The sequence below is a fragment of the Wyeomyia smithii genome, chromosome 2 (assembly GCF_029784165.1).
Source record: "Wyeomyia smithii strain HCP4-BCI-WySm-NY-G18 chromosome 2, ASM2978416v1, whole genome shotgun sequence".
Taxonomy (NCBI): domain Eukaryota; kingdom Metazoa; phylum Arthropoda; class Insecta; order Diptera; family Culicidae; genus Wyeomyia; species Wyeomyia smithii.
In genome coordinates, this window is record NC_073695.1 from 263,965,239 (window position 1) to 263,993,130 (window position 27,892).

General features: G+C 36.0%; 1 protein-coding gene across 16 annotated transcripts in view; it reads right to left on the minus strand.

Moving 5' to 3' along the window:
- LOC129720772 (ral guanine nucleotide dissociation stimulator-like 1) overlaps window positions 1–27,892 on the minus strand; it is a 145,272-nt gene that overhangs the window by 53,391 nt on the left and 63,989 nt on the right. For 2 of the 16 annotated variants that reach the window (XM_055672503.1, XM_055672490.1), the window contains exon 1: window positions 25,772–25,932. The exons of 2 other annotated variants lie outside the window; for them this stretch is intronic. Coding sequence is in view for 1 of the 14 variants with exons in the window: in XM_055672506.1 (XP_055528481.1) it covers window positions 25,772–25,774 (3 nt within the window). In the remaining 13 variants the exon portion in view is untranslated. Of the gene's footprint in view, window positions 1–25,399; window positions 25,933–27,892 lie in introns of those variants that run through there. 12 more of the 16 variants (XM_055672500.1, XM_055672496.1, XM_055672498.1 and 9 more) reach the window with 8 other exon arrangements.

Below are 27,892 nucleotides of genomic sequence, written 5' to 3' on the forward strand. Positions count from 1 at the left end.
TCACATGTAAAAACGCCAATATCTCAGCCCCCCCGATATAATATCAAGGATCTTTTTTCATGTGAATTTTCGTCTTGAATCCCGCTTTGCAGTTGAAATTCCAGATCTTGATCAAACTAAATTTATATGTGTTTTGAAGGGATTTATCCAAAAATTATGAAAAAAATTCTCTTTCTTGTGATGTTCAATGGGCTCTGTGAGTCAAATAATTGAATGCGATGCTGAACTAAACCATGCAAAATAATTAGAAACAAGCCCACAAAAATAAGCAAATATATGGAAAAATATAGAATTCGAACAGATTTGAAAAAAGTGCAAAAGTGTGGTTTTGTAGCTTAAAAAAGTCATTTTTTTATAAATCACGTTTGGGCAACCTCAAAACATTTTTTTAATAAGTCGAAATGTTCTACAAAAATGCTATTAATAACGTTATCTTTCAATTCAGGGCATAGCACCTTGACTTTTTCAACATCGATTTTTTTTGGGACATCCTAGTGCACACTGATATTGAACAACTTTGCTGAAGACTGCAACTTTCTGGGAAGTCGAAAATGTGTTATAAGTTAAGGGTCAAAATAGGAAAAATTGCATGCACACTGTCACCACATGGTAGCGGAATTTCGTACTAAACTGTCCACCATATAGAATCCCGTGACCCTTTAAACAACTTTGCTGAAGACTGGCACTTTCTAAAAGGCTAGAATCGTCACATAAGTTGAGGTCAAAATAAGAAAAATTGCATGAACACCATCACTACATAGCGGTGGAACTCGCACACCCATCCAAAGCCATTGACCACCCTGCAGAAGCCCTCGAACTTCAGACAAGTTTGCTGAAGACCGTAACTTCATAGGAATCGGAATCGTGAGATGATTTGAGCCTAAAATACGACGAAATTGGCATTGAACTTTCCACCAGCTTTTTGAAAGGTTTCTCATGTGTGTTACACTTGAGAGTGCTACGGATCAAGAATGAATCAGTGCGCTAAAATTGCACTAAAACAATATTATTTTCAATTTTTCAAGCATTATCCATAAAATTATTTCATTATTCATAAATTTCAATTTAAGGAGTAAATGTAGTAATGAAGATAGAAAATTAAACTAACTGAAAATATGATTGTAGAAACTACGAAAAATATAGTTCAGCAGGTGGGACTCGAACCCACAACTTCCAATCTCCGGTCAGATTTGTTTCTGTTACACCATCGCAGAACGTTAAAGACGTAGTTCTAGAATCGAGTTGTGTCGCTTATCCAATTCTCGCACTTCGTACATTTACTCAGTAGAGACTATTATTTATAGCTGGCTATTGTTTCAACACCCGCAGTGGAAGTTGGAATGACTTCTCAGTGTGAGAGATAGAAACGTGCCAGTGAGTTGCCATCTCTACCAGCAGCAACATCGACTTGCGTCACAAACATTTTTACTTTTCTTTTTTCGACTCTAAGCAAAGTCATGCTATTTTTAATTATTCATAAAAATATCAAACAAATCAGGGTGTTGAATTAGAGTCCTTCCAGCTGAAAGCAATATAAACAATAAACTTAATCATCCAAAATGATTGCAACTAACATTTTTGCTTTTGTTTTAGAGATAGTTGAACGTTTTTAGGAAACAAGATGTTTTGTATTGTCTGAGAGATGTGACTGCTTATAACATATTTTTTGTCAAAATTTTATTCCATAGACGTTTCGGCCAATCAGCACTAAAAACAAGTTCAAATATCAGGCAAAATTCTCAGTCTTACTCTGAATCAAACTAAACAACCTATCACTGTCATTCTTCCACAACACATCCGACACTAAAATTTACAAAAGATTTGATTACCTATGAACGATTGTGAAGTATTTTCTCTATCATTTCCTAGTTTACGAGGCTCCTCCTTCACTGAGAGTTTCTCTCGCAAAACTGGTATAAAAAGTAGCAAACAGAAATTTCACCTACATTTCCATTCCCAAGACGATACCATACGGACGGTAAGATCTGGCCACGGCAACAAAGGTAGAAGTGAAATTACATTAATCTCTAGTCGGACTAAAATTCCCGTTTATCTGCCGGCTGTTAAGAAATACTGCGTAGCTAGTTAAGTGCTGCAAATGCTACCTTGGTAACAAGAAAGCGAGAATCAACCCGCGTAACGACAAAAAATTAAACAAACTTGCCAGGGTCACTATAGTGACACACCAACGGCACTTTTTAGCGCCCCAAAATTATTTTATTGAAGTAGTTTTTATTTTTCTGCCAAAACATTGCTTACAGTGATAAAAAGAGTTTTTTTTTAAATAATTTCCTTTTTCAAAAATATGAAATTACATGTCAAACAAAAGTAAGTTGAATTCAAGACTGGCACAGCTCAAAATTATATAGTTTTGAATATTTAAAGACAACCGATGCTAAATACTATCAAGCTTCATTTCAAGAGTTATAAGTAGATATGTAGTTATAACCAAAATATCTGAAAAAATTAAAAAATGATATTTTAACTCGACAACTTGCTCATGATATGTACATGATAGACCAAATAGGTTCAATGAGAATGAGGAAGTCATAAAATGTGAAGTTTTCAGGTAAATAAAAAAAGAAATTTTAGACACGTTTTTCTGAAAACTGCCAGTCTTTAATGTAACTGACGACATGTGGATTCTACACGATTCTAGTCTTAACCTTCCTCCTCAGAAATATTGTGCCAAAAGGATTTTTGATATCTGATCGCGTTCACAAGTTACAGCTAGAAAAATGGGGTCATTTCTTACAGTATTTTCGTTGTTTGAAACTCTAGTTGCGTTTTTCTCAAAACCATGTTTTTCCAACTTGTGGTACGTTTTTTCCAACATCTACTGAACCGAATTGGGCTGAAATTTTTTTCAACATGTAATTGACTGTAATTGCCTTTAGAGCAGAACCTGTGTTGACCAGTGTAATTTTCGAATGACTTCAAGATATTTTTTTAAGATTACCAATCATTTAAAAAAAGAGAGTGTTGAGAGAGAATTATTACTGAAATTTCCCGCTTCACACCATCAAATTGATGCAAAAAATATATTGACATAAGACAGCTTGTCATAATTCTACGTAAAACTTGCGGTCGTGTCTTATACACAACCCTCTTTAACTATTTTTTGAATATTATTTGTTTTTCACTCTATTTGGCTCTATTTGGCAACATATAAGTCCAGTGACAGTGGAAGTACCGGCAAAAAGCAAGCCAAAACATAAATAATAATAATATTGAATTATTTTCAACATTCCTCTGCATGCAAGTTACTCATTGCATACAACCTTGTTTTAAAAATATTACTTTTTATCTCAGTGTTATTTAGTTTTGTCTTCCCAAAATATTTTTTGTCAACAAAAGGAATTAAAATATATAAAAAAAATAATTATTTCAAAAAGCTTTGTTTTCTTTCCAGAATAAATATACACCGTAAGACTGAAAGATTTTTTTAGCAAAAATACACAAAAATATTATTATAAATTAAATATCTCAAAAACCCCATTTCTGAAAATCTGATTGTTGTTTACGTAAAATACACAATGTTAGGTAAACATTAATTGTTCTTTGAACTTAGAGAAAAAAAGTTAAGTTTCCAATAATTTTAATTTTCCAGTTATTTTCACAGTGTATATTTTTTGGAAGGATACAGTTATTGTCTACAACTTTGCCGGAGATATCATACTGATCAAACAAGCGGTTTGGGCTCCAAATTTTTTTATCAATAACAGGCACTAGGAACAGTTAGTTTGATTTATATGTCAGCACAAAATTCTATGTAATAACTGCTAATTTTATTCCCAAATTCTACCAGTCTGATATGTCTGGAATCGAATTTTTCAGACGCATTCCCCATCGAATCACACACCGGTAAGTAACCTCCAGTGCAGGCCTTACGCACAACTTAATAATTATATCTGCACAGAATAAATGACATGTGTTTTCTTGTCAGTATGATTACTAAAAAAACAGTAGGTACTCTTAATTCCGAAAGAAACATCACACAATATCGTTTCTTCAAACAATCTGAACAAAATCTAATGAAGAATTCTTTTTTTCTATAAGCACCCGAATCGAAGCTTAATTTCGAAACCGAAAATAAACGATAACCAAATGGAAGAGAAAATAGCACAAGTGTCTAGATTCAATGTAAACATCAAAGTACTGCTCTTTTTCTACAGCAAATTACACTTCAAGTCTCAGTGAGGTGTTCTGTACTGGTACAGTGAAACTAAGCAAAACAAACTGTCGAGCAGTTTCACAGCCTCTACCTCTGGCTTATTGACTTCTGAAATACACCGAAGCTAGCATACCGATGGTTGCACTTTTACCCAGATGCGCAAATAAACAAACATCCATCTCACACGAGTTTCATGTCGAATTAATTATGAATTTTACCTCTGAACACTGAGGACTATAAACTCAAATAGGACTTGTACGCGTTGAGACCACCAGTGTCCTCGACCCTGGTTTTGTTTGAATTCAAAGGAAATTAAGTGACTCTCACATTAGAAAATTATTATTTTTCCTAAAGTTAAGAAAACAGTCGTAATGTGAATGGTTGCTTTTGTTCTATTCTTTAATGGCATAATGTGAGCAATAAAAAAAAGTTGATTCACCAAACGACCAGCAATATAAAGCAATTTCAGCGCAAATAGCGACTCTAGAGAGAACACTGACAGTCATTTTCCATTTCTGCTCTGGGAACTGGAAAATATATGACGTGACTTTAGGTTATTAGCTTTGGCTTGAGGCTTACGAATCGAGTTGTGCTTTTCGACAGCTGAGTTCAACTGAGAGCGAAAAACAGCGCGACAAGTTGTCACTTTTTTCCTCTATTAAAATGGACAGCCGCCCAGGTCGGCAGATGGATTCAATGGTAAATTAATTGAAATGGAAGTCCCCATTGCTTTGCGTCCGTTCGGACGGCCAATGCTCCAAACTCAGCCAATTGTTTTAATGAAACAGAAACACGAGAAGTGGGTGACCGGAATAGGGCGGAGGGGAAGTTCAACTAATTGAGTTTAGCAATATCCGGGCTGCTGCAAGTGCAGGGCGTCTACTGTTCTAAGCTGATTGACCGAACGGAATTCTTGAAAGATGTTGAGAAGTTCGTTTCGAAAATTACAAAATTTAACAGATTTCAGCGTTTAGTCATCATTTATTTTACCCATCTGGGGAACCATTGTTAGCACACTCCTCTTTCGAAATTGTTTGCATATTCCTAAGGTTACCACATCAATTCACTTCCACACAAGAGGCTTGAATAATTCAAGTAACCATCCAGTAGGATTGATAGTTCTGGTTCATCATAACAAACATATTGCTGCTGTTGCTCGTTACAAAGAATATACGAGTAGCAGATCTTCGCTTCCGGCAAACCGAGCTTCTCGTTGCTCGTCACGTCACACGACAAGGAAATCCTGACGTTCTTCTTTCGAATGCAAACGATATTCAAGCTAAGATCTCCGTCTATACCTAGCACAACACACATCTGGTTCCGTTCTGTACCGAATGGCAATCAGCCGTGCGAACAAGACACCCCTGCCACCCACCGGAGCGCCGCGTGGAGATGCACAACCTGGTGTATATGAATAGTAAGTGCATCTTTTGCATTCTACATTCTATTTTGTAGTACGTGTACTTTGTGCATCATCGACGCCATCACCAAAGGGGGAAGCGGAATCGGTCATATAGCGACAAACAGACGAGAAAATTGAATTTTATCCCCAGTATAAATCGCGAATGGTACGGTATGGGATGCTTTTCTAGGTTAGAAAATCTCCTACACTCATTTGGAATCGAATTCCATTCCATTCTAAATTGAATAATGTTTCGCTGCGTTCGTTAGGACTTGACTATAGAATCATACTCCACGAGCCTATTGAGACATTTTTTTCCTATAGCCATTTTAAGAACACAATAAAAATAAAAGAGAGAAAAAAAACCTCTCAAGCCAAAATCAGGTTCTGATTCAAGGTCCCCTTTAAAACAAGCCCTTTATTGGCAGTATGTTTACTTGTTCGCTGCAGCAGCGGTAGCACGGTAGGCAACACACAGTAATACCGATTGACATCCGCTCCCGCAGCATCACCTCTCTCGCGGCCGGCGCGTTCGTAACGTAACGGTAAAGGAGGCATTTCATGCCTCATCTATTTTTATATATTCAAAATCTATAAAGAAAAAGTGAAATTTGTTTGTTAAGACCCAAATTTTCCACGTTGAATACTTTGATCAAGAATGATCACGCGTTTGAAAAACAACTTTAATATCTTTTAAAAAGAACAGACGCTCAGGTGAGTTGGCGTGGAATCCCTCGAAATCAGAACGAACGTTCGTGTTTTTTATTCTCTCTGCGCCGAGTAAGCTGTCACCGTACACGTAAACCGAATGACGTATAATTATAGCTTCCTCGCTTTGATAACACCGCGGCGGCGGTCCGCAGCAACAAAACAGAATCCGATATGTCAAACTGATACAGCGAGATTCGATACGAGCACACTCACACTTTTTTGCTTCATAATGACACTTTACCAATTGATGGATAGGTAATATTCATCTACTTTTTTGTCCAAAACACCAAACCAAAAGTCAACTTTTGCTCGTAAGCGTTATTAGTTTGAATCATCCATTAGCATCTCTACTCTGGGAAGTTTGCTTTTCTAGCACCTGATACCCAAAGTGTCAAAATGAAGAGTTACTTAGACAGAGGCTGGTACTGATACAGCCAAGCCAACCATAGGAAGCCAGCCATGATTCCGTCAACGGACGGATACTGTGGTATTTTTAGAACCCAACATCCCGCGTCGAAGATGGGGTTCCCCCGGCTCCCATCACCGTCGTCCTCCTCAGAGCTTTGGTGCAATTGCAATTAGTAACGGTGTATACATGTTGTTTTTTTTTTTATTTTATCTCCTGCCATTTCCAACCCGATGTCATTCTGCACTGACAAATGTCATGCAATGGCCGCAGCCTCGATATGTATGATAGGTTATTATCTGGCTGTGAAAGCCAAACCAAAAGTGGAATCTGTGTCAGCAGCAGCCACTCGAGCCGACATACGATTGAAGCATACTCATAACGCAGTATTATGCAGCTGCGAGCAACTAATATGACGAGATTTGTTCGCCGTTATTCGTTGAAGTTGCTTCACTACAGTGTATGAAGTTAAGCTCGGTATATAATACGTACAATGTATTGAAATGTTATCGCCGAACCTGTGACCAAAACCAGATCCATAAAAACGAATGCTGCAGCATTCGAACTTTATCAATATTATTTCGGATTGCGACTGTAAAAACCGCATACCCTTTGACTTGGTCTTTCTACTGAACGTGGCAAACAAATTTCAACGAAAATTATGTGTTGTTTTATTAGCATCCATACCATCATTAAAGCGAATTGAATAACCAATAATAAAAGGCAGCTTGATCACGTATCAAATACAAAATAACGCCGATGAAACGCGGTTCCATTTGTGCTTAACCCACTATCGTGTTAATTAGTATTGAATTAACATTTTGCTCGATTCGGCAGTGATGATCATTCATAGCCAAATTTTCCGGATTTTTTTTGCCACTCGGCTTAAATAACTGAGCGTAGACAACAGTCCATAAATTTCTTGATCATTTCATTGCTGGTGATTAGGATAATTGGGTAACTTTAAACTATTAAGTTTAATTGAGAATAATTTTTATTTATATCAACAAAAAACATATAACTCAAAAGTATAACTACTATACTGTGATATTTTTGTTTTGGAAAATCTAGGGTTCAGCCCTAACGGTGGATCAAACGTTACGTTTTGGCTCTTGGCCTTGGCCTTCCTCAAGCCTAATCTTTGTAATATTATTATTGGTGAATCGTAGGAAAATTAGTAAGTATATCTCAAAAAAAAGATGATCAGGTTATTATACCTGTTTTTATACCTCGAACCGGATTTTCCCCATTCACAAACTTTCATGGAGACTAGAGAAGTCAGATGAAAATCGGTATAAATAAACAAACAAGGCTGAGACAAAATTTGAATAGTTTTTATGTTTAAAGTTATCAAAGCTAGCCAAGCGGAGGACAAAAAATAAATAGCACCCAGAATAAAAAGGATTTTTTTTTAAGGGGGGATTTGTTAGTAGCTTAAGTATTTATGATAAATATTAGTAAATAATGAGTATGTGTGTCCAATCACAAATGGTGACTTCTCAACACTGTTAGAAATTTGTAATTTTAATTGTTAGGATTTGTTTGCTTTCGCAATTAGGACTTATCATTCGTAGGGATTTAAACCTACTTGTCAGAAAAGGGGAAGTAAACTTACAACTAACTTAATTGCTAACTTATTGGCTATAAAGAGAGCTTATCGTAGCAATTGAGGATTGCAACGATTTTTGTCGAAAATTGTTAATAATTTTATTTGACATAGCTTCTGATGGTTCAACACCAGTAAGTCTATGTAATTCGAGTGTACCAAACCAAGGAGGACGCTTCAAAATCATTTTCAGAATTTTATTCTGAATCCTTTGGAGCGTTTTCTTCCTTGTTGAACAGCAACTTGACCAGATCGGTACAGCATAAAGCATTGCTGGTCTAAAAATTTGTTTGTAAATCAAAAGTTTGTTCTTTAAACAAAGTTTAGAATTCCTGTTAATGAGAGGATATAAACATCTCGTATTGGCTTGTAATGTGCTCTTTGAAAATAAGTTTTTTATCATAAATTAGTCCCAAGTACTTAACCTTGTCGGACCAACTTAAAATAACCCCATTCATCTTGACAACGTGATTATTGTTTGGCTTGAGGAAAGAAGCCCTAGGCCTATGCGGAAAAATTATCATTTGAGTTTTTGAAGCATTGGGAGAGATTTTCCACTTTTGCAAGTTGGAAGAAAAAATATCTAAACTTTTCTGCAATCGACTGCATATGACACGTAGACTTTTTCCCTTTACGGAAATGCTTGTGTCATCGCAGAACAATGACTTTGTGCATCCTGGAGGCAAATCAGGAAGATCTGAAATAAAAAGGATTATCTTTGTGTTCAAGTTACGACGTTTGTAACTTGCATGCAAATGAATGTTGAAAAATAACATATTACTATTATTATTAATCATTCAGCTTGCCTTTTCGACTTGTTTGTTGTTAAACTAATCATATACGCTATCAAGAAAAAAAAAACAAAAATATTTACAAAACAACTTGAATTTTTATTCTTCCCCTTCCAGTTTTAAACATTTTAGAAAATAAATTTAATTTTCAAACAAAAACAAAAATCAATCTACCAATTAATTTCAGCGCAATATGGTTTTGAACTATTTGACTTGCTGAAAAAATTTCGCAGCAAATTTATCAATTAACCTGGATTCTACGATTGATAATCTAGGTACGATTTATTTTTCAGCATACCGTGAAAAAATCGATCTTGTTTTCGATTGATAGAAATCAGATTGTGTACTTTTGTGTTTAGTCAGTATTATCTGCGATGCGAAATTTAATGCGCAAATATCACATACTCTGTCCTTCAAAGCCATGTCCATGGACTTCGGAACAATTTTAATCGAAATTCAGTTCGATTGGAAAATAATTTGTGAATAAAAAATGTAAAAAAACAGTGAAAGAATTTGCGTCATGACTTCGTGAACCTTTCGCAAAAACACTTACTCACAAAAACATAAAAATACAAAGGTCAACATATTTCAACAGCACAAAACTGATTTGTAAGAAAAAGATCGTAATTTACGATTTTTTTATAAAATTGTTTAGTTGTGCATCAACTAACAACTCATTCCTTTGATATTTATTATAATGGTGAAGAAGATACATGGACAAATTTCAATTTTGTTGTGACTTTAGATAGTAAAAGTGTTTATTTCTAAATTAATAACATTTTCGGAGCAGCAAATTCAGATAAAAAGAATGGTAATAATGTCCGATGTAATTAAATTCCAGTATTTAAACAGAAAAAAAACTACGCTAATTTCTATCGGTTTAACTATTTAAATTCAATCTTACTTTTTCTTCGCAGCATCGCGTGGTAAAGGTTCCTGTGACGCAATTGGTGGCACAATAAAAGGGATGTCAAGAGCTAGTTTGGCTAGGCAGCTTGAATGAAAGTACAATATTTAACTGGGCTAAAAAGCGAAATAATGATTGCCTTACAAATTGTTGTTTTGAATGTGTCACAAGAAAAATACGATCGACAAAAAGTTTTTATGAAAATATGTGCAGGAACATAAAAATATTCTTCATTTTTATTTAATCTGATTGTAAAGAAGCAGTGAGGCTGTATTCTAATGAGGAAGAAAACAATTTTCTATTTTAAAGTTATTAGCTATAAGAACAATAAAAATTTGGCTAGCAAAAATGTAAAAGAGTCAAACGTTTGTTAGTACTAGATATATCCTTAAATGCGAAACAACCGATGGAATCGCAAAGAAGTGTATATAAACTAAATTGTTTTTTAACACTTTTGTGATACGACTTAAAAAAAAGAAGAAAAAAATGTTTTTTTAACATCTAGAAACATTGCACTTAGGGACGTGGTAACCAAAAGCATATATGACCAGGGACAAAAAGGCCACTGTGACAGCAGTGGTATTGGCAAAGTTTTTTCTTTGCCGTTCTTCTTAGTCCCATGTTGTATGCGATACACACATGCTTCAGTACACAGCCGCTCTATTACCGAGTTGACATTTCTTTGCACGAATGCTGTCGGCAAGGTGCCGAGCAGTCTATATTTTGCTCTTTATTCTTACTCTTTCTATAGCCTTTTTTAACAACCATCACACGACATTCGTGGATTTGGGCTGTTACCGAAGCTATTTGTGTAGTGCTGACATGAACGGCTGTATTAAAAACAGCTTTTACTCTCTTCAACATTCGCTATTCCGAAGACATCATCCAGGTATCACGAACAAATAGCAACAGAAAAAGTATTCTGTGAAAACTGTTGAAGAAGGCTGTACTCTTGGGATGCCTGTATATGACTAATATTACATAAGGAACCGTAATCGTTATTAAATGTATCCTTGATAAAGCTTATCCTTGTTAAAGCTTATGACCACTGCTACCATTAATTAGAAATATTGTGCAATAAAAATATGTATATTTAACTCACAAAAAATTGAATTAAACATATGCACAAATTTTTGTTTTTCTAGAAATTTCGAAAACATATGTTTACCATCTTGTAACAAGCTTTGGAAGCAAAGCACGTAACAAGCAAAAAAAAACTTTTCACCCCAAGGTGTTACAAGCAAAATTCGAATTACATAATGTTTAAGATAAAAAGTTAAATTTAGTCTGGTTTTCCAAGTATTTATTATTTATAAAATAGCATAGTATAACTTCGAAAAATATTGCACTTTAGAAAACTGTATTCTTCGAAAAATCAGAAATCTTTGGTTCTACAGGAAACCTGTCTGAGAATGATTTGAAGCGAATTAATAACGCTTTACATCAAAAAAATAAACGCGAAATTTCTTTTTTTTTTTTTTACTAAAACAAGTCATAAACAAACACTAAATTTGAATGAAAAAAATTTTGAAGAGGTCTGAAGAGAGAGAATATATTTTTTAAAGAAGTTTGAAGAAAAAGTTTAGAGCGGAACTTTTAGGGAAATGTTCAATGAAAGATAATTTATTAATCGAAGGTAAGGTTTAAAAATAAATTAAGTCTTCTAATTTTTTAAAAAATATTTTCATATCAATGATAAAATCAAGATTTAGATAGACATTTCAAATAAAAAAAGTTATGGGTCGTTCCACACAAAATGTCCATGCCACTTGGATTCAAACATCACGGATTCAGCTCAAAGTTGGGGAAATCTGGGTTCACTTTGATAAATCTGAATTTTGATACCCCCCGCTCTGTGGACCTGTGAACTGCGGATTTTTGTTCAAAATCTTTATTTTTTTCCTTACTATTCATAGACGTGAAATGTCTGAAAAATACTTATAATTGGTTTTTAAAGTAAATAAATCAAGGAATCCAGAAAAAATACAATTTTTGAACGAAAGTGTTGCCAGATAGCGTATTTTTGTGTTTTGAAACAAAAGTTAGGGTCCTGGGTGGAGTCGCCTCCCTGGGCGTCGGTGATTGGCACAACAACAGTGGCGGAACTAGACCGACGGAAAACAAGCGAGAATAAAAAAAAAGTAAGGAACAACTATCACCCCGAGGTTATATGGGTCAATCTCGAGATATACCATTTTTCGAAACCAGTTTTGACATTCTCTGTATCATATTTAATCATATTTATTGAAAAATGTCTGAACAACAAAACAAATGATTTTAAAGATTTTTCTGGTATCAAGAGAATCAAAAAATATCTCTTTTTGCGGCAGTATTGCTAGTTTTACTTTAATCAGTGATTTTTAAGGTTTACGAAAGTAATTAAAACACGCAAAAATAAATTTAAAAAGCAAGCAAATTATTGTTACGCATGTTGTGGTATTTTCTTTTCATTTTTGCTCATTCCATTATGACGAAAAAAATTAAATAACATTATTTATAATATTATATTACTGTAGAAAAAACAATATGCAACAAAATGGCGACGAAAGTACAATGAAGAGAGAAAAAGAAAAAGAATAAAAAAAAGAGCGATGAACCAATAACTTTAAACTGAAAAATTTAATTGTTGGAAAAAAATTGAACGAAAAAATGGTAACACTGCTGCAAAAAAAGAAATATATATTTGCATCATTTGATAGGCATAAAAATCCCGAAAATCTTTCGTTGAGTTGTTTGTTGGGTTAGAAAGTTAAAATGAAGCAATTCAAAACTGGTTTCGTAAAAATGGTTCTCTGGATTGACTCATATTGCTTCGGAGTAAGAGTTGTTCCTTACGTGACTTATTCCAAGGAAAACGATGAAATTACCAAATTTAAGATAAAAACAACTGCATTTGCCGAAAAATATGAATTCAGTTTAAATAGACAAAACTACTCTATCTGGCAACACTTTAGGTCTAAAATTATATATTGTTTCTGGTTTCTTTGGTTCATTTTTTGCAACAAACGGGTGGTCCCACATAGTAGTGGGTATTCCAATCGACACAAAAAATGGGATTTATTCAAAGTGAACCTGTATGAATAGTTTCTTAAATTTTGACCAAGTTTGTGCTTTTTCGGGGTTACTACGTATGAAATGACCCTTTTGATGATTAACTTTCCAAATGCATCCCTTTTCAAGTAATTTTGATTTCAAGTTTTAACAGTTAGAAAATAATCACTGAATTTTATATTGATACAAAGAAGAGGTATTTATTTTTTAATGAAACTTGACATTATTACAAAATTTTTGATAGAAAGTTCAAGATGGATAAATGTTAGACAAGTTTTTACCTAGAAGTAATTTAAAAATTAAAAAAAAACTTTGAAAGTTTTGAAGATTTTTCCATTTTCTACTTTCAAAAAAATAAACTAATTGCAATTATGCAAGTTTGTTCTAATACCTAGTAATTTAATTTTTTTTTGTAGGTAATCCGCTGTTCTCCAGCAACAAACAGATCATTCATTGGCATGTATGATCTATATAACACATTCATTCTTTGACGGAAAAAAAATTACATAAACAATTCAGAAGTTATGGTTATTACATCATTCACGTAGATTTATTTCCATGGATTGGTTAATTAAAGAACGAAGATAACTTTTTTTTTGTTTTTTACTGAAAATTTTGCTGTAACAAGTTTCTTTTGAAAATTACTTTCAGAAAAAAATCATATTATTAGTTTTTAAAATAAAAAGTCTAAAACTTCCTCCACATATGAAAAGTACACAGTTTGCTTAGCCAAATACGTGTATAAAATTTCATTCAAGTCAAAAATGGTCCTATAAATTTTTGCGTATTTTCAGATCGTTTAGCATGGAAATGGTCAAAAACAAGAACAGTTTTCCCAAATAAACCTGAATTGCAGTGAATCGTTTTGAGGGCCAGAAAAAAAACGTTTCCACATTCGATCATGAACCGCTTCAGAACTTTAGAGAAGCCACCCGAAGATACTTCAGTATAGGCCGACAAAATCCCGTTGTGGGAGAGCAGTAATACTGTTTCATCTTATTTGCTTCGTCGGAAAAGGCCTCCTCCTTCATGAATTTCGCGGAACTGCGCGGGTTTCAAATCAAACTGTTTTATGATTGATATATAATATTGCTGTTTTCCATTAATTTCGTGGCCGATGCTAAATTTCGTGGAATCGCGATTTCACACTGTCCTTCTAAAGACATATGAAACCGGCTGAGATGACGGAAAAGAGAAGAAATTGAATCCTTTGAGGTTAAATAACCGAAAACTGCCAGAAAAAGAAAAACTATTGACGAACGAGACTATGTTTGCAGTCCAGAATTTATAATTTACAGAGATAAGTTCAGGTGAATCGGAGTCTCCAAAACGGCCCAGATAGGGTGATAGTCGTCGTACATCCAAATTTCGGCAAGCTTTCAGTCTCCATCTCCTGTCTTTGAGTATTCAGTGAACAAACCTCTGTAAAGTATTGGGTGTATCTGATAGTGATTCCATCGAAACTTTAAAAGTGTTTTACTACTTAAAGCTATTTCATCGTTTCCATCGGTGCAATTTCTTCCAATTTTCCCCTGCGAGAGGAGATTTTTACGCCTATATCTCAATATAAAATATCACTCGCATCTTTTTCAGCCTGCTTTCGACGGACGGAAAATGGGAGCACCAAATTTGTGGTTTTTTTTTTCCTCATCTATGAAAAATTTGTGGTTGTTTCTCTTGACTCACCCGCTGTGCGCCATTTAATGGCCCGAAATTTATGAACGGTCACAAATTTTCTATTCAGTCGGCGAGGCCGGCCAGCTTCCGTGAATTACGGTCCCCTTGCTCAGCCGGCTGCGAAAATGCAATTTCTCCCGCATTAGAAAACACCATCTCCATCTGCATATGAGCATGCACGCGGCTCCTGTCTGTGTGTTGGTAGTTCCGGCTTTGAAATTCCCCTTTCGTACAGAGCGTGCGGTTCGGCGACTTTCCCACTCGCACCGGCGGGGCACGTTCCGCAGTCGGGTATGTATTTAGAAATGGGAAAGGTTTTAGACGTGCCAAATTTAGCGATGATCTCCGCCGATTCCTTTCGGCAGACGCATAAACCTGCGAAGAAATTTTAAGTATGGACCCACGACACACACAGTAAAAAAAAAACAGAAACATACCGGACAGTGAGCAGGAATTTGGATATGAAACGCTTCGGATATGCATATTAAATTAGACAGGGTTTTATCATAACCTGTTCGGTCGATGTTCGCCGTCTGGTTTCTGTTCAAGAGTTTAAAAGTTGAGATTTGAGCTCTGCTTTATTTTAATATTGGCTTGTTTTGTGAAGGCAGGGTTTCACGGTTGAGAAACCACGAACCCTTTGAAATGGTCCCTCGTCGCAGCGAGACCGGCATAGAATCTGTCAACCGTGACTTATCTCCAACGAGCGTAGAAATAGTCAGGGACGGCCACCGAGACATGTCATTTTTCTTCGGCATATGGGGAAGCAGACAATATGCAGTGGCAAATTGCCGGAAGCACTGCCACGGCTGGCTTTTACGAGGAACATAAGTTGAAGTACCGAGGTCGAAAACCCTTGGCTACAGTCGTAAACAGTAGAATTTTACCACCTGCGATCGCTCAGTTTTCACTAAAATCACAAGCCATTGCAAGCCATCTTTTTATTAATTCATCTAGCTTCGTTTCGCTGGGAATCATAAATTATTCGTTTAGCGCGGGCAAAACATCTACAATGATTGACGTCATTGTTGTTATTTTTTTCTCCTTTTCGACGCCAAATGGGATGCCAACAGCGGGGGCGACGCGATTTTGCAGACGCGTCGCGTCAGCCGGCTGCCTATTCATAACACCCAATCAAACGTTTTTCATCGGGTAAATTTGTTAAACTGTGTAAAACAACCCAGCGGCCGGTGATTGTTTGCCTCTGGGGCGTAAATAATCGTACACAACCGTGGCCTGCATCACTGGCAGCGTCGAAAATGAAATAAATAAATCCAACCGAATAACATTATCAGCAGCTTCGCGACGTAGGTGATGGAACAAATTCACCAACATATTTGACCTTCAGGGACGCGGTATGCCCACGCCCTCTGGTAGAATTTTATACTAAAATATTTTAATTTATCACTAATGGAATTAATGCAATTCTGGTGTGGCTGTGAAAGTTTGCGCATTATGCTGAATATATTACCAGCTGGCGGTAACCGAAGATTCCAGCACCACACCACCTGGGTTTGGCGTGGCAACAACGCGAGAGAGCGGTCAGTGAATTGACTTTTTCTAGGCATCCATAAATGGGGATAGAATTTACGGTTTGCGTTCGTGGCACCCAACGTGTGCTCGTGAAGCCGCAGTCCGTCTGGACTGGAGAAACGTAACCGTTCCAGGAACATTTAACAACTGCAGTTAAAACAAAGCTATTATTCGTGCAAAACCCATTAGGATAATGATGCAGCTGAGCTAACAATCCTGCCAGTGTTGTTTAGGGCTGCACGTTGTTGCTGCTGCTGCTGCTGCGGCACCATTGCGAGTCTTTGTTCCGGTGGTATGCAGAGACACTCCACGTTCCGGCTTGCTTGTAGAAAGCGTCGCAAGAACGAGGAGTCGTGTTGGGTAAGGCTTTGTACCCTTGCAAATAAAGGCGGTTAATGAACAACTCCTAGTTTACCGTAGCCGCAGTGCGACGTAATGTTTAAGTCATTCCTGTTGGCTACTTGAGCATTGCAAGTGTTTATCTTGGTGATTTGTCGATCACGAACGACGGTGAACGCATATTGAGCTTGAGATCCCTTTTTGTATTTGATTATCGAAACCTTGATTCACAATTATCTGTAAACGGATGCATTTAGGAAGTAATCACCATAGGCTTTTTGATTGCATTCTACTACCAAAATCGTTTACCATCATTTAAGTATAATTACGCTGAAAAAATACTTAAAATTCGAAACCACTCTGAAACTTAACCTCAAAATATATTGGCTCACATTTCTCCATCTTGCAAAAATTCAAATTTTTTTTTATTCGAAAATTTGAAAATATTGTGTTTTTTTCTTAGTGTACACTAAGGTCGCTTCTTCGGCGGTTTTTTTACGCGTTTTTTTTTACGCGGATTCCGGAATTTACGCGGTTTTTTTACGCTGATTCCGGAATTTACGCGGTTTTTTTACGCTGATTCCGGAATTTACGCGGTTTTTTTACGCGGTTTTTTAAAAGCGACTTTAGTGTATATTTTTTTGCATAGCATTATCAACTTCTTTCAACTCGTTTTCAGAAAGTTTTACTGTACAGCTGTGAATTTCTGAACTACAATACTTAAAATAAAGTATCAGGTGTACAAATTGAAAACCCCTGCTTTGAAGTGAAAAAATAGTTATATGGAATGCGTGTCGGAAGAACTGTTAGTTTTTTTTTCGCTATCTCGCTCCCCTTGGTTTTTCGAAAGAATGGAAGAGTTAGTCAGCCAGGCGATGTGTCATTGGTTAGAAGAGGTGGTAATTGGATGAAGCGATGTCGGAAAATTATACCGGGTGAACGTTTCCAAATACGATTTTGACGACTTTAGCCACATGTGGTCGAGCGTTGTCGTGCAGAAGAATCACTAATATGTATCTTTTCTTATATCGTGGCCATTTTTCCTTCATCGCTTGGCTCAAATGCAAATGATGATTTCACCTTCAATTCCACGTCCACGAAATCTTTCATAGCTTTAGGACGCTACTTCTCTTCTACGTCGAAATCACCATACACTGGTCGACAAAAGCAAATAAAATGTTACTCTAGAGCTCAATATAGTTGTAGCTTTTCAACCATTCCAGTGAGTTTTGGTGCCTTTGGTGTATGCAGACGTGCGTCAAAGTGTGGCATAGTAATTGCTCGCCGAAGGAAGATTCGAAGCCACAAAGGTACAAAAAGGTTCGAATCTGAGTACAATCAGGGCCTCTCGAAGTCAATGGACTTAAGCATGGGTTTATTCTCAGGCTTCCCATTAACCCTTCCTTCACACTGAATTCTTTAAACCACCGACAAATACCTCTTGACAAAAATAATTCCCTCTCATAATAAAACTGACCATTCAGTTGAAACCTTCCCAGGTAATTGTAATTGGCGATAATATTGGCCGCAGGCAGCGAGGCCCGGAAGTAGTAAGCGTAAAAAGGAAGAGCATACACAGTAGCACGAATTATAATAATTATGTCACTTACTCTCAATAGTGATATCTGTCATATTAGAAATGCGGAATACAACGAATTCCCGCGCGATATCACAAAACATCAATGTTTCTGGACGCAATGTTTCATAACTTCTACGTTGGCTTATGTAAAAACTTATTCAAGTCTCTGAAAAAGTTATCTTCACTAGGGATTCCAAAGTCACAGGAATGATTTGAGTAGCTAAAATTTTTTATTTTTTTCTTATCTGAGCTCTAGACACAAAAAAATCAAAATGACCAATGGAAAATTAACAAGTTTGATGATTTACAGTTGTTGACTAGTGCCTCAGGCTTACGATAAGACGTTTATGGCATGATCCTTTTTACCGACTGTCAATACTAGAGCCACTGATAAAAAATCAGTTTTGAATTTGTACACCTGATATATGCTAAAATAAAAAAAAACGTCTTTTACTCTTGGGTTGAAAAAATCCTCCACCTGTGAAAAATACTCAGTTTGCTGAGCCAAACACGTGTGCAAAGTTCAGAGTGAAACTGGACGGTGGCTTATTTCCACAGGTTGACGTTAGGTTTCTTTTAACCTAACGATTTTGAGTGTAAAAATAGTGCTTAAATTGCTACTCTATGCATGCATCAGTGGTGCAAACAATCGATCAAATTTTCACACACGTGATTTTGATGATTATCTGTGAGAATTATCTTGCAAAATTCGGGCTAAACTCGAGCACGAGGTTTCACCTCTATTCAAAAAGAAACGGACAAATAAACTTTTGCGTGTTTCCAAATCATGTGGCATCAGTGTTGCCACAAGTACAAATTTATCCGGAACGGTACAGATTTTTTTTTCTGGTACAAATTCTGTACGGTTAGATTACAGATTTTGGTCTAAAGGTATAGACGAGTAGAGATTTTAAAGGGGTAAATTAATTAAACTAATATTTTTTTTCTAGGTGCTTTCGAAATCGTTTGAGGTGCAACACTTGGAAAACAAAACGAAACCAAACATTTCTGTAAAGCACAATGCGAAGGGCCGACCCATGTTTTGATGCAAACGTTGCTGTTGTCATGCTTCCCTTCTCGGAACACTTGAAAACAAATTACAGATTCAATAAAAAAATCTTGCAACTTCTGCAAGTTTTCTGAGGTTAGCAAGAGTGATTTGGTACAGCTTTTCGGAAGAAAAAGTACTTATGAAAAAGATTTTTACCCATCCATTACAAATGAAAATGTACAAACACTGTGTAGCATCGATTGTTTCATCTATCTTATTGATGTCTGTGTTTGAGAACAATTCCTATGAAAAATAGAAACTCAAAGGCGACTTAGTTCTGATGATGTCATTTTTGTAGATGTGTAAGATGTGCGCATGCATGCATGGGAAGCATGTGTGTCTTTCAATGCAACCTAATGTGTGCAACAATTTTTTTCGACCATTTTTTATTTTTGATCTGGTTGAAACGTGTCAATTCGTGCTGCTAGTATTTTTTCTTCGAATCACGACTCATTTTTAAGAAGGATTAAAACAAATGGTAATGATGATTGTAAATATTTCTAGAGCCAACAACTTAGATCAGTGGGATGTCTTCAGAAAAGTTGTAGATAATAATTTCGTCTTCCCAAAAAATAAATACATCGTGGAAACAATATTTTTTTTAGGAAAAAAATAAACTTGTTTTTTGACTCTCATTTTTCAATAAAAATTTTAAAATGTTGCTGGTTGTCTAAACATGTAGAATGACTTGTTTGATGGATGTAATGTCTTTGGCAAAATTGTAGAAAGCATTTTCGTCTTTAAAAAATATATACGAAAAACAATTATAGCAAGAAATTTATCTCAATATATCTCTTTGAGGAAAAATTTTTTTTTCGTATAAATACTATACAATTTTGTACAGTGTGCATTTTTTATCTACAATTTTACCGAACAAACTATATTGATCAAACCAACCGCTTTAGCACTAAAAATATTTTTATCAATGATAAACTTTCGACACACCAGATAGACCCAAGGTTTGCTTTATTTCAAAACAAATCTCGATACCTCAAGTTTGTCCAATCTTTGACCATTTTTTCACAGTCAAGGTAATTTTATTTTAACATGTTGATTTAGTAGAGTGGTCGTAAATTTTATTTGGAAAAAAAAAATTGACGGTAAATTGGACAAATAATAGTGATGAGATAAATGTATATATAATAGGGTGGCAGCGGACAGGGTCATGTCAAATTTCTAAAACCGACCATGTACACTTTGTTCATTGGCTCAAAAAAATGACCTGTGCAAAATTTCAGCTCAATCGGACTGATTTAGGAGTGCCTCAAAGCGCTCAAAGTTGTGATTTTAAGACCTTCGAAAAACTACCGAGTGGGGAGTACAGGAAATTGGGAAAGTAGATTTTTTTCCATGTCAAATGTCTTAAAAATGCGTAAAACGTCGAGATCTGGTGTTATCTCAAAAAAAAAAAAATTCACCGAAAATCGGTTTCTTTATTTTTTACTAGGGTGGTAAATGAACCACCCTAATAAAAATCAAGTTTTAAATACCAAATGAACATTGAAATAATTTACAGCTGGTTTAGAACAAGCTGTGAGTCATTTTAGAAGCCCGTTTTAAAATATTCCATATTAAGCCTTCGGTTGCACAGAAAACGGTTGAATGCCAGAAGGTCGATTTTTGGTCAAAATTTTTTTTTTTCGAGATAACACCAGATCTCAACGTTTTATGCATTTTAAGACATTTGGCATAAAAAAAATTTCGATTTTCCAAATTTCCTGTATTCCCTCCTTGGTAGTTTTTCGAAGGTCGAAAAATCACAATTTTGAGCGCTTTGAGGCACCCCTAAATCATGTTCCATCGAGCTGAAATTTTGCACAGATCATATTTTGAGCCAATGAACAAAATGTACATAATCGGTTTTTGAAATTCGATGATGAAATTTTTTGTATAACATCAAACATATTTTTTATATAACATGAAACATATTTCAAAAAAAGTATCTTAAAAACCACACATATTGATTTTTTTCCTTTGAAAACTATACAATGTTAGCAAAACTTTTTTTTTCAGGTGTTTAACTAAACATTGATGATTATTCGAAGTTGTAGAGACGAGGAATAGAGGTGGGCAATCCGCCGCTCTCGAACTAATCCAAAGAAGTGGTTCTTCAAAGTGAGTGAGTGATCTACCGCCCTTTTTTAATGAGCGCTAACCCACCCCTTACTTCAGGCAAAAAGCTGATAACTGATTTTGCTGATCAGACACCGCAAGCGATAGCCATCTGAAGGCTTACACCTTTTTTACCGAGCGCAAAGGTGCTAATTTTGGTAAATTTTGAACACAATTGTCGTGTTAAAGTACCGTCATATTCCACAGCTCTTCTTCTCATATCTTGGCTTAAATGGTACTCTCATTGTAGCCATTCAATCTGGCAACTTGGAAAACATATTCCAATTCCTTTATCTTTGCTATTTTACTGAGAGGTAAAATTTCCATCTGAAGAATCATATGATGAAAAGATGACATTTTGTGCTGGAAGGAATTACTAAAAGTAGGATGTATTATCCGTTTTGTATTAAGGGCTTCCTGAAAATCTCAATTTCTAAGTCCTTAGACTTCCTGACAACAACAACATCAAGAAAAGGTAAGAAGCGAGTAAAGGCGCTATATCTTTGGTTTCTAAACCCGGACGTAAGGAGGAAATACCTATGTTCCATCTCAGGAGATTGATCAACAAAGGAGTTTACTTTCTTAGCTTTGATGTTGATGAAAGAGGATTTCTCATTGGTGCTCCTTTAGTTTGTTGTCAAATTTTCCCCGAAAATCTTTCATACGAAGGCCCCGAAATTTTTTCATACGAAGGCAAGTTGGCTTCAACAGACTATCGACTTTTATATTTTCCAAATGCCATCAGTATTTGGGGAATTAGCCAATCCTCTTAAAGATTCAAGGTTTCATTCATTAGAACACTAGGGAATAAAGCTGTTACATCAAACAAGACCATTATCTCATCAGCCTCAATGTTACCTGAGGATTCCAAATTTTCAACAATTTTGTCCATGATGACAGTGTTATTTCCCCGGTCTGCTTTTTAAGTAGAAAACTTGTTTATCGCGCAATTCTTTAATGACATTTGGATCAGAGCTGTTTTCATGGCGCGGAATCGTCTTAGTAGTACACTAAAAATATTCTTTCGTTATTCCACCTAAGCACATTTCGTAAACATGGAATCCATAGATTGTACAGCACTTTTGTTGATTGTATAGAACATTTGTATTACTAGTTATCGAATAGAATTGCAAAACTACGCATAATTTGTACAATTCACGAATGTACTTTCGTACGAACGTGGATAACAACGAGTAATTACTTGAACAAAATTTTAATGTTCTGTTATTTTTTATTTCGTATAGAATAAATAGAATAGAAGCCTGTGTATAATAATAGAAGGTCGAGTTCCGAATCGGAATGTAGAACCAAGCCTTCGCTTTGTTTTATAATGTATATGATATTGCGCAGGCTTACTAATTATTCGAACTATTTACATTATGCAGCGTTTATTTGTACGATTGGTTTGCGTTCATTATTAATGTCTTTGGTTGTACGTAACACAAATAGAAATATATAGCAATTTCGATAGTTCTGCCGAAAGTGCCTTCATATTTATTTAAAAAAAATAACAAGAAGTTTTGTATGTAAAACAAACGTTTTCATGGAATAAACGTAAATATATTTCCAGTGTATTTAAAGAAAATTGGCAGACTTTACTAGCTTGTGGTGAAGAAAGTTTGCAACTGTTGATACCTGTTTCAATATCAATGATCGATTGTTCGATTGTTCGATATTCGGTTTCCGGGAACTGAGTAGATGAGATCCATATTAAGAAGATTTTGTTAATGTTTTAAAAATTCCTACGAAGACCTATTGACCATAGAGTCGTTCATGAGGTGTACTTTGGCAGCATCTTTTACCCTGTTATTCTGTCGAAATAATTGATAGCCAGTTTTAAATTAGGTGCATAACTTTTCAACATTAAAGAGCGTAGATTCAACGATAGCGTCTAGTATCGATTTCTGACATCATCCTCATTTCGGAAATAAACATATTGGAAAATATTTGGTCATTATGGGTTGTATTTTAGAAACCTCGGATATTAAAATGGCGCTTGGTGTCGATTTCCGATCCCTGGACATCATCGCGAATCCTGAAATTCCTATATTCGATGGTATCTGGCAACTTTAGGCTGTGTTCCAGAAACCGGAAGTCCCCATCTTGGATTTCGCATTGGTATCTGGAGTTACTTTCTACCCCTGGGAATCATCCCGGTTTAAAAGATAGTTATATTGAATTGTATTTAACTGTATTTTAGTCGCCATCTTGAGATTCAAAATTAAGTTTGAGGTTGGATTCTAACCTGTTTTATTCCCATATCGCAAATACCTATTTTGAGGTAACAATACCAATAAGATCATCTGCGTTACGAAATTTCACATTTATAGATGAGAAAAAATGGGATTGGGATAAATTATTGATCGAAAAACAATGTACGTGTCGAATGAAGTGAAACATTCAAGCAAAAGAGAAAACTTCAAGGTTTGAAGAAAGAATAATATTATTGTTATTCTGAGAGAAACAACAGAAGAGTAAAATTAAAATTAACCAGCCGATAATACATGCGACCTGACGAAACTTTCACCTATCCTAATTAAGATTACTTTATATCCCAGCAGTCATGCGATTCCAAATCTTAAACAGTTTTGCAACACGAACTGCTATGCAGTAGAGCAGTGTGACGTTTTCCAGGTAACTCTGCGCGAAATTCCAATCACAGACACCACAAACTGATAACTAACAGGCTACTGAAGTCTGGTACGAAAAGGTTATTTTGAAATATTTTGGCATCAGTCTACACAAAACATTTAAATTCCGAAATCTGCGTGAAAAAGATGCGCCAAAAACCACGCAAGAAATTATCGCAGTGTAGTTGTTAAAACAACTTTGAGACAAATTTAGTCTCTGCTTTGTTTCTCCAAAAAATATGTACGTGACTCTCAATATAATCTATACAACATATTTCGGTCTAATGAATAAAATAAAATCATGATTGCATTATGATGAATTCACTCTGTATCGGAACGGATCAGAGCAGCAGTATAAAATTTTTATTCAAATTTAATTAAGCAATTAATCCAACCGATAGCAGCAAGAGAATATCAAATTCCAAGATATAATCAACGCTTAATTGCCGAAGAGACAGAGGGTGATAATTGATTCCGATGCACGAAGAGTCAAATATATTTTTGGCAAAGAATTTTATACAGTAGTATTCAATATTGTTTTTTCGCAACCGAAAAAAGAAAATATTATTTTTTTACGTTTTGGCCTTTCAAAAAACAAGTTGTTATAAAAAGACACTAAATTCACTCCAGTTTGATAACGAATCAAAAAAAACTTGGCAGGGCAAAAACTGACGACCTTCCCAGTTGGACAATCATTCATAAACTATAACAGCACTTAAGTGTGGTGCACGTAACTGTACTTTTGAGCTTGGCATGCATATTTTATGCGGCCACTGAGAGGATTCCCGCTCCAATCCCTTGGCCTCATAGACTGACTCATACATTTTCAACAACACTTTTCACCAAACCGAGAGGACAGAGACGAAAGCAGTTTCAAGATTTTCTTAGCCAACAGTCACGTGCTATCTAATGCGTTGTTGTGAAGGGGAGGAAAAGAAAAGGCTTGTCTCGGCTGCACACGATGTCTAGCGAATCTACGACACAGGCGAATTATAAGTAGATAGTAGAACAGACGACAGTGCCGACATCGACGCAATACTCGTGCGGTCTACAAGCCTCGCCAAACCGCTAACCACTTCCTATGTACGAGTAATCGAAAGGCTGCACTCTCAATCACCCTTTTGTCTCCTCTTCCTCTTCCTTATGTGCTTGCAGTTCCTCCGGTGCACCAATAAAAGCATGTCGTACAAGTATCTATGATAGACGATTAAACGATAGGACGATAGGCCGGACAATAGTCAACTTTGTTGGACGACGGCGAAAACAATAGCAGACATACACTGTAAAAAAAACCATACACAAAAACCTCTAACCGATCTTCGTATCGAAACGAATTTCTAATCTTCTTGAGCTTTGCTTCTTTCGCTACTGCTCGCTATACCTTTTGTTGTTTTTCTAATGGTTTGTTTATGTTTGTGAGCTATTTTTACCCGAAAGGCAGGAATGCATGATTCATCGGGAAAATACCCCCCATCGCACGGCACGGCGCTTATCACAACTAACCACCCACTTGAGCTGCTTTCCCACGCTTCCCACTCCTCGCAAGTACCAGGTACCACTACACCCGGTCCGGATCGATTTTTCCTTCCCAAAACAAATCACTAACCGTCGTACGGCCGAAGTAGCGTACTATATCGCACTCACACCAAATGTTCCGTCTCCTCCTCCTCCTACACAAATTTTCTAACGAAGGGATAGAAAGGGATTTGGCTATATACCGTTTTCCCGCAAGGAAATCCTTGAAATCGAAATCAAAAGACAGATTTGGCGCGCACTACGGGTTTCACTACAATGTTACACACCATTCACTGCGTATAGAATGACAATTTCTGGAGCTGCTTCAAGAACTGGGATACACTTCCGACTCCCAAATCTGCTGACACACTCTCCGCCAACCGATTGCGCACTACGCGAAAGCTGTAACTTCCGTACGGAACGATACCCGGCGTAATACTGAGGACGGCGACGACGATGATGAACAACGTGGTTACTAGTCGGCCGTCTGAACCGAGCGTCGCGACGCGATACCAAACCGAGCACGACCAGAGGAACACACACATACGCCGTTTACAATTGCTTACGGACCGACGACAGTCAAGTCAGCTTGTTTGCTACAGCATGACCAGGTTCATTCTACCGTATCTGTGGGTGAGGGTGCGGGAGAGGTAAAATGAACGACGGTGCTTTGACTGCCATGGAAACGGGATGTACTGTACGAATAGTTGCTTTTTTGTTCAATCTACCGTATTACCATATGCAAACTCAAATAAGATGAATTGAGTCCAAAACAGCAACTGACACGGTACCGTAAAATATAACAGACACTACTGAAACAGCGGATGAATTGTTAAGCTGTGGTTACATTCGATTACAGAGCTTAACCCTTCAATGCGCCGTGTTGTTTTGTAGTTGAATAATAGGAAGCTGAAAGCCACGAATCATTAGAATTAGGTTCGTGCATCTTAAGGATGACAACTACAAAAAATCTTTAAAATTTGAAAAGTTACTTTACGAAACTAGCATCAAAATGTATTCCTGGTAGCATAAACTGTACACGTACACGTACACATAAACTGTTAAGCTGTTTTTTGCAATTCTGTTCGATTTCCATATTTTTTCATAATTTTTTTTTATTTTTGTAGGGTTATTTGACTCACAGATCCCATTAAATATCGCAAATAAGAAATTTGTCCATAATTTTGAGGTAAAACCTTCCAAAACAAATAGAGAAAAAAATTCGGCAAAAAACTGAAATTTTCACTGCGAACAATGATTTATGACAAAAATTTACACGAAAAAAGGTCGTTGATATCCTACCGGAAGGATATTGGCATTTTTATATGTAAATTCAACATTTTTACAAATATGTCAAATAACTTAATACTTTTTTATTTTTGAAGATAAAAAATAACAATGTTCAAAAAACAAATGCATTTTCAATGGCTTATTACTTAGTGGAATGTTTAAAAATTCGGAAAAATCTGGGAAAAAGTTGAAATGAAAATTGTAGTGTTTAGTGCCTTCTCATAGAAAATTTTATATTGCTCGTAATCGGAATATATATAGTTTGCTTGTCTTTCAGTCACGTGCACGACAAACGAAAGTTACTCAAATTGCCTTTTTCCCAAGCAAACTCTGAACCTGAGGTACACTAAAGTTTGTTATTTTTTTGTGTGTAGCAACGCAAACACTCCTGTTCTGACTACAAGTTACCTTTGCTTTTAGTCCTTCACTCACCTCCTCTCGCCTGGTATGAAGCCAGTCGTAAGGAAATCAAAGCTAACTGTGTCTTAACTAATATTCGGCACACGTGTTAAATTAGCACATGGCTATAGGTTCTGATGCAGGCAGGTGCATCGGCAAAAACCGCCAAAAACGTAATAATGGGTGGAAGGCAATTTTAAGATGTAAGAAAGACATAGTATCAAAGATATCAAGCATGTAAATGAAATCTAAAGTTAGTCGAACTACTGGCAGTTGATTATGAACGTTACTTCATAGTTGCATGTCCAATAAGTTCTGTAATGTCATGGCATTGCCAACAAAATTAGGTTGTCAAGTGATGGAACAAGGCTGTATCTGTTGTAATTCATTGAGGATAGACTATGAAAAAGTCATGAACATGATGGGGATTATAAACCTTTTTGCGGGAGAAAATGAGCAGTTTGGATTTTTGTTAAGTGTGTAGCAATTTTTATATGCATTGAAGTTGTAATTTTTCAATAGAACAGTTATTCGATAGCAAAAAGTTGTTTGTTTATTAAAAAAATCAATTACGACCGAAGACGTTTATAACGAACATTTATAAAAAATTGAAGAAAACCGGCTGTAACTCGAGTTTCAAGTTTAGTTGGCGCGTAACAACCCACACTTGAAATCTATCCAACTTTCTCCCTGTTACTCAAAGCTCTAGCAAAATTTAC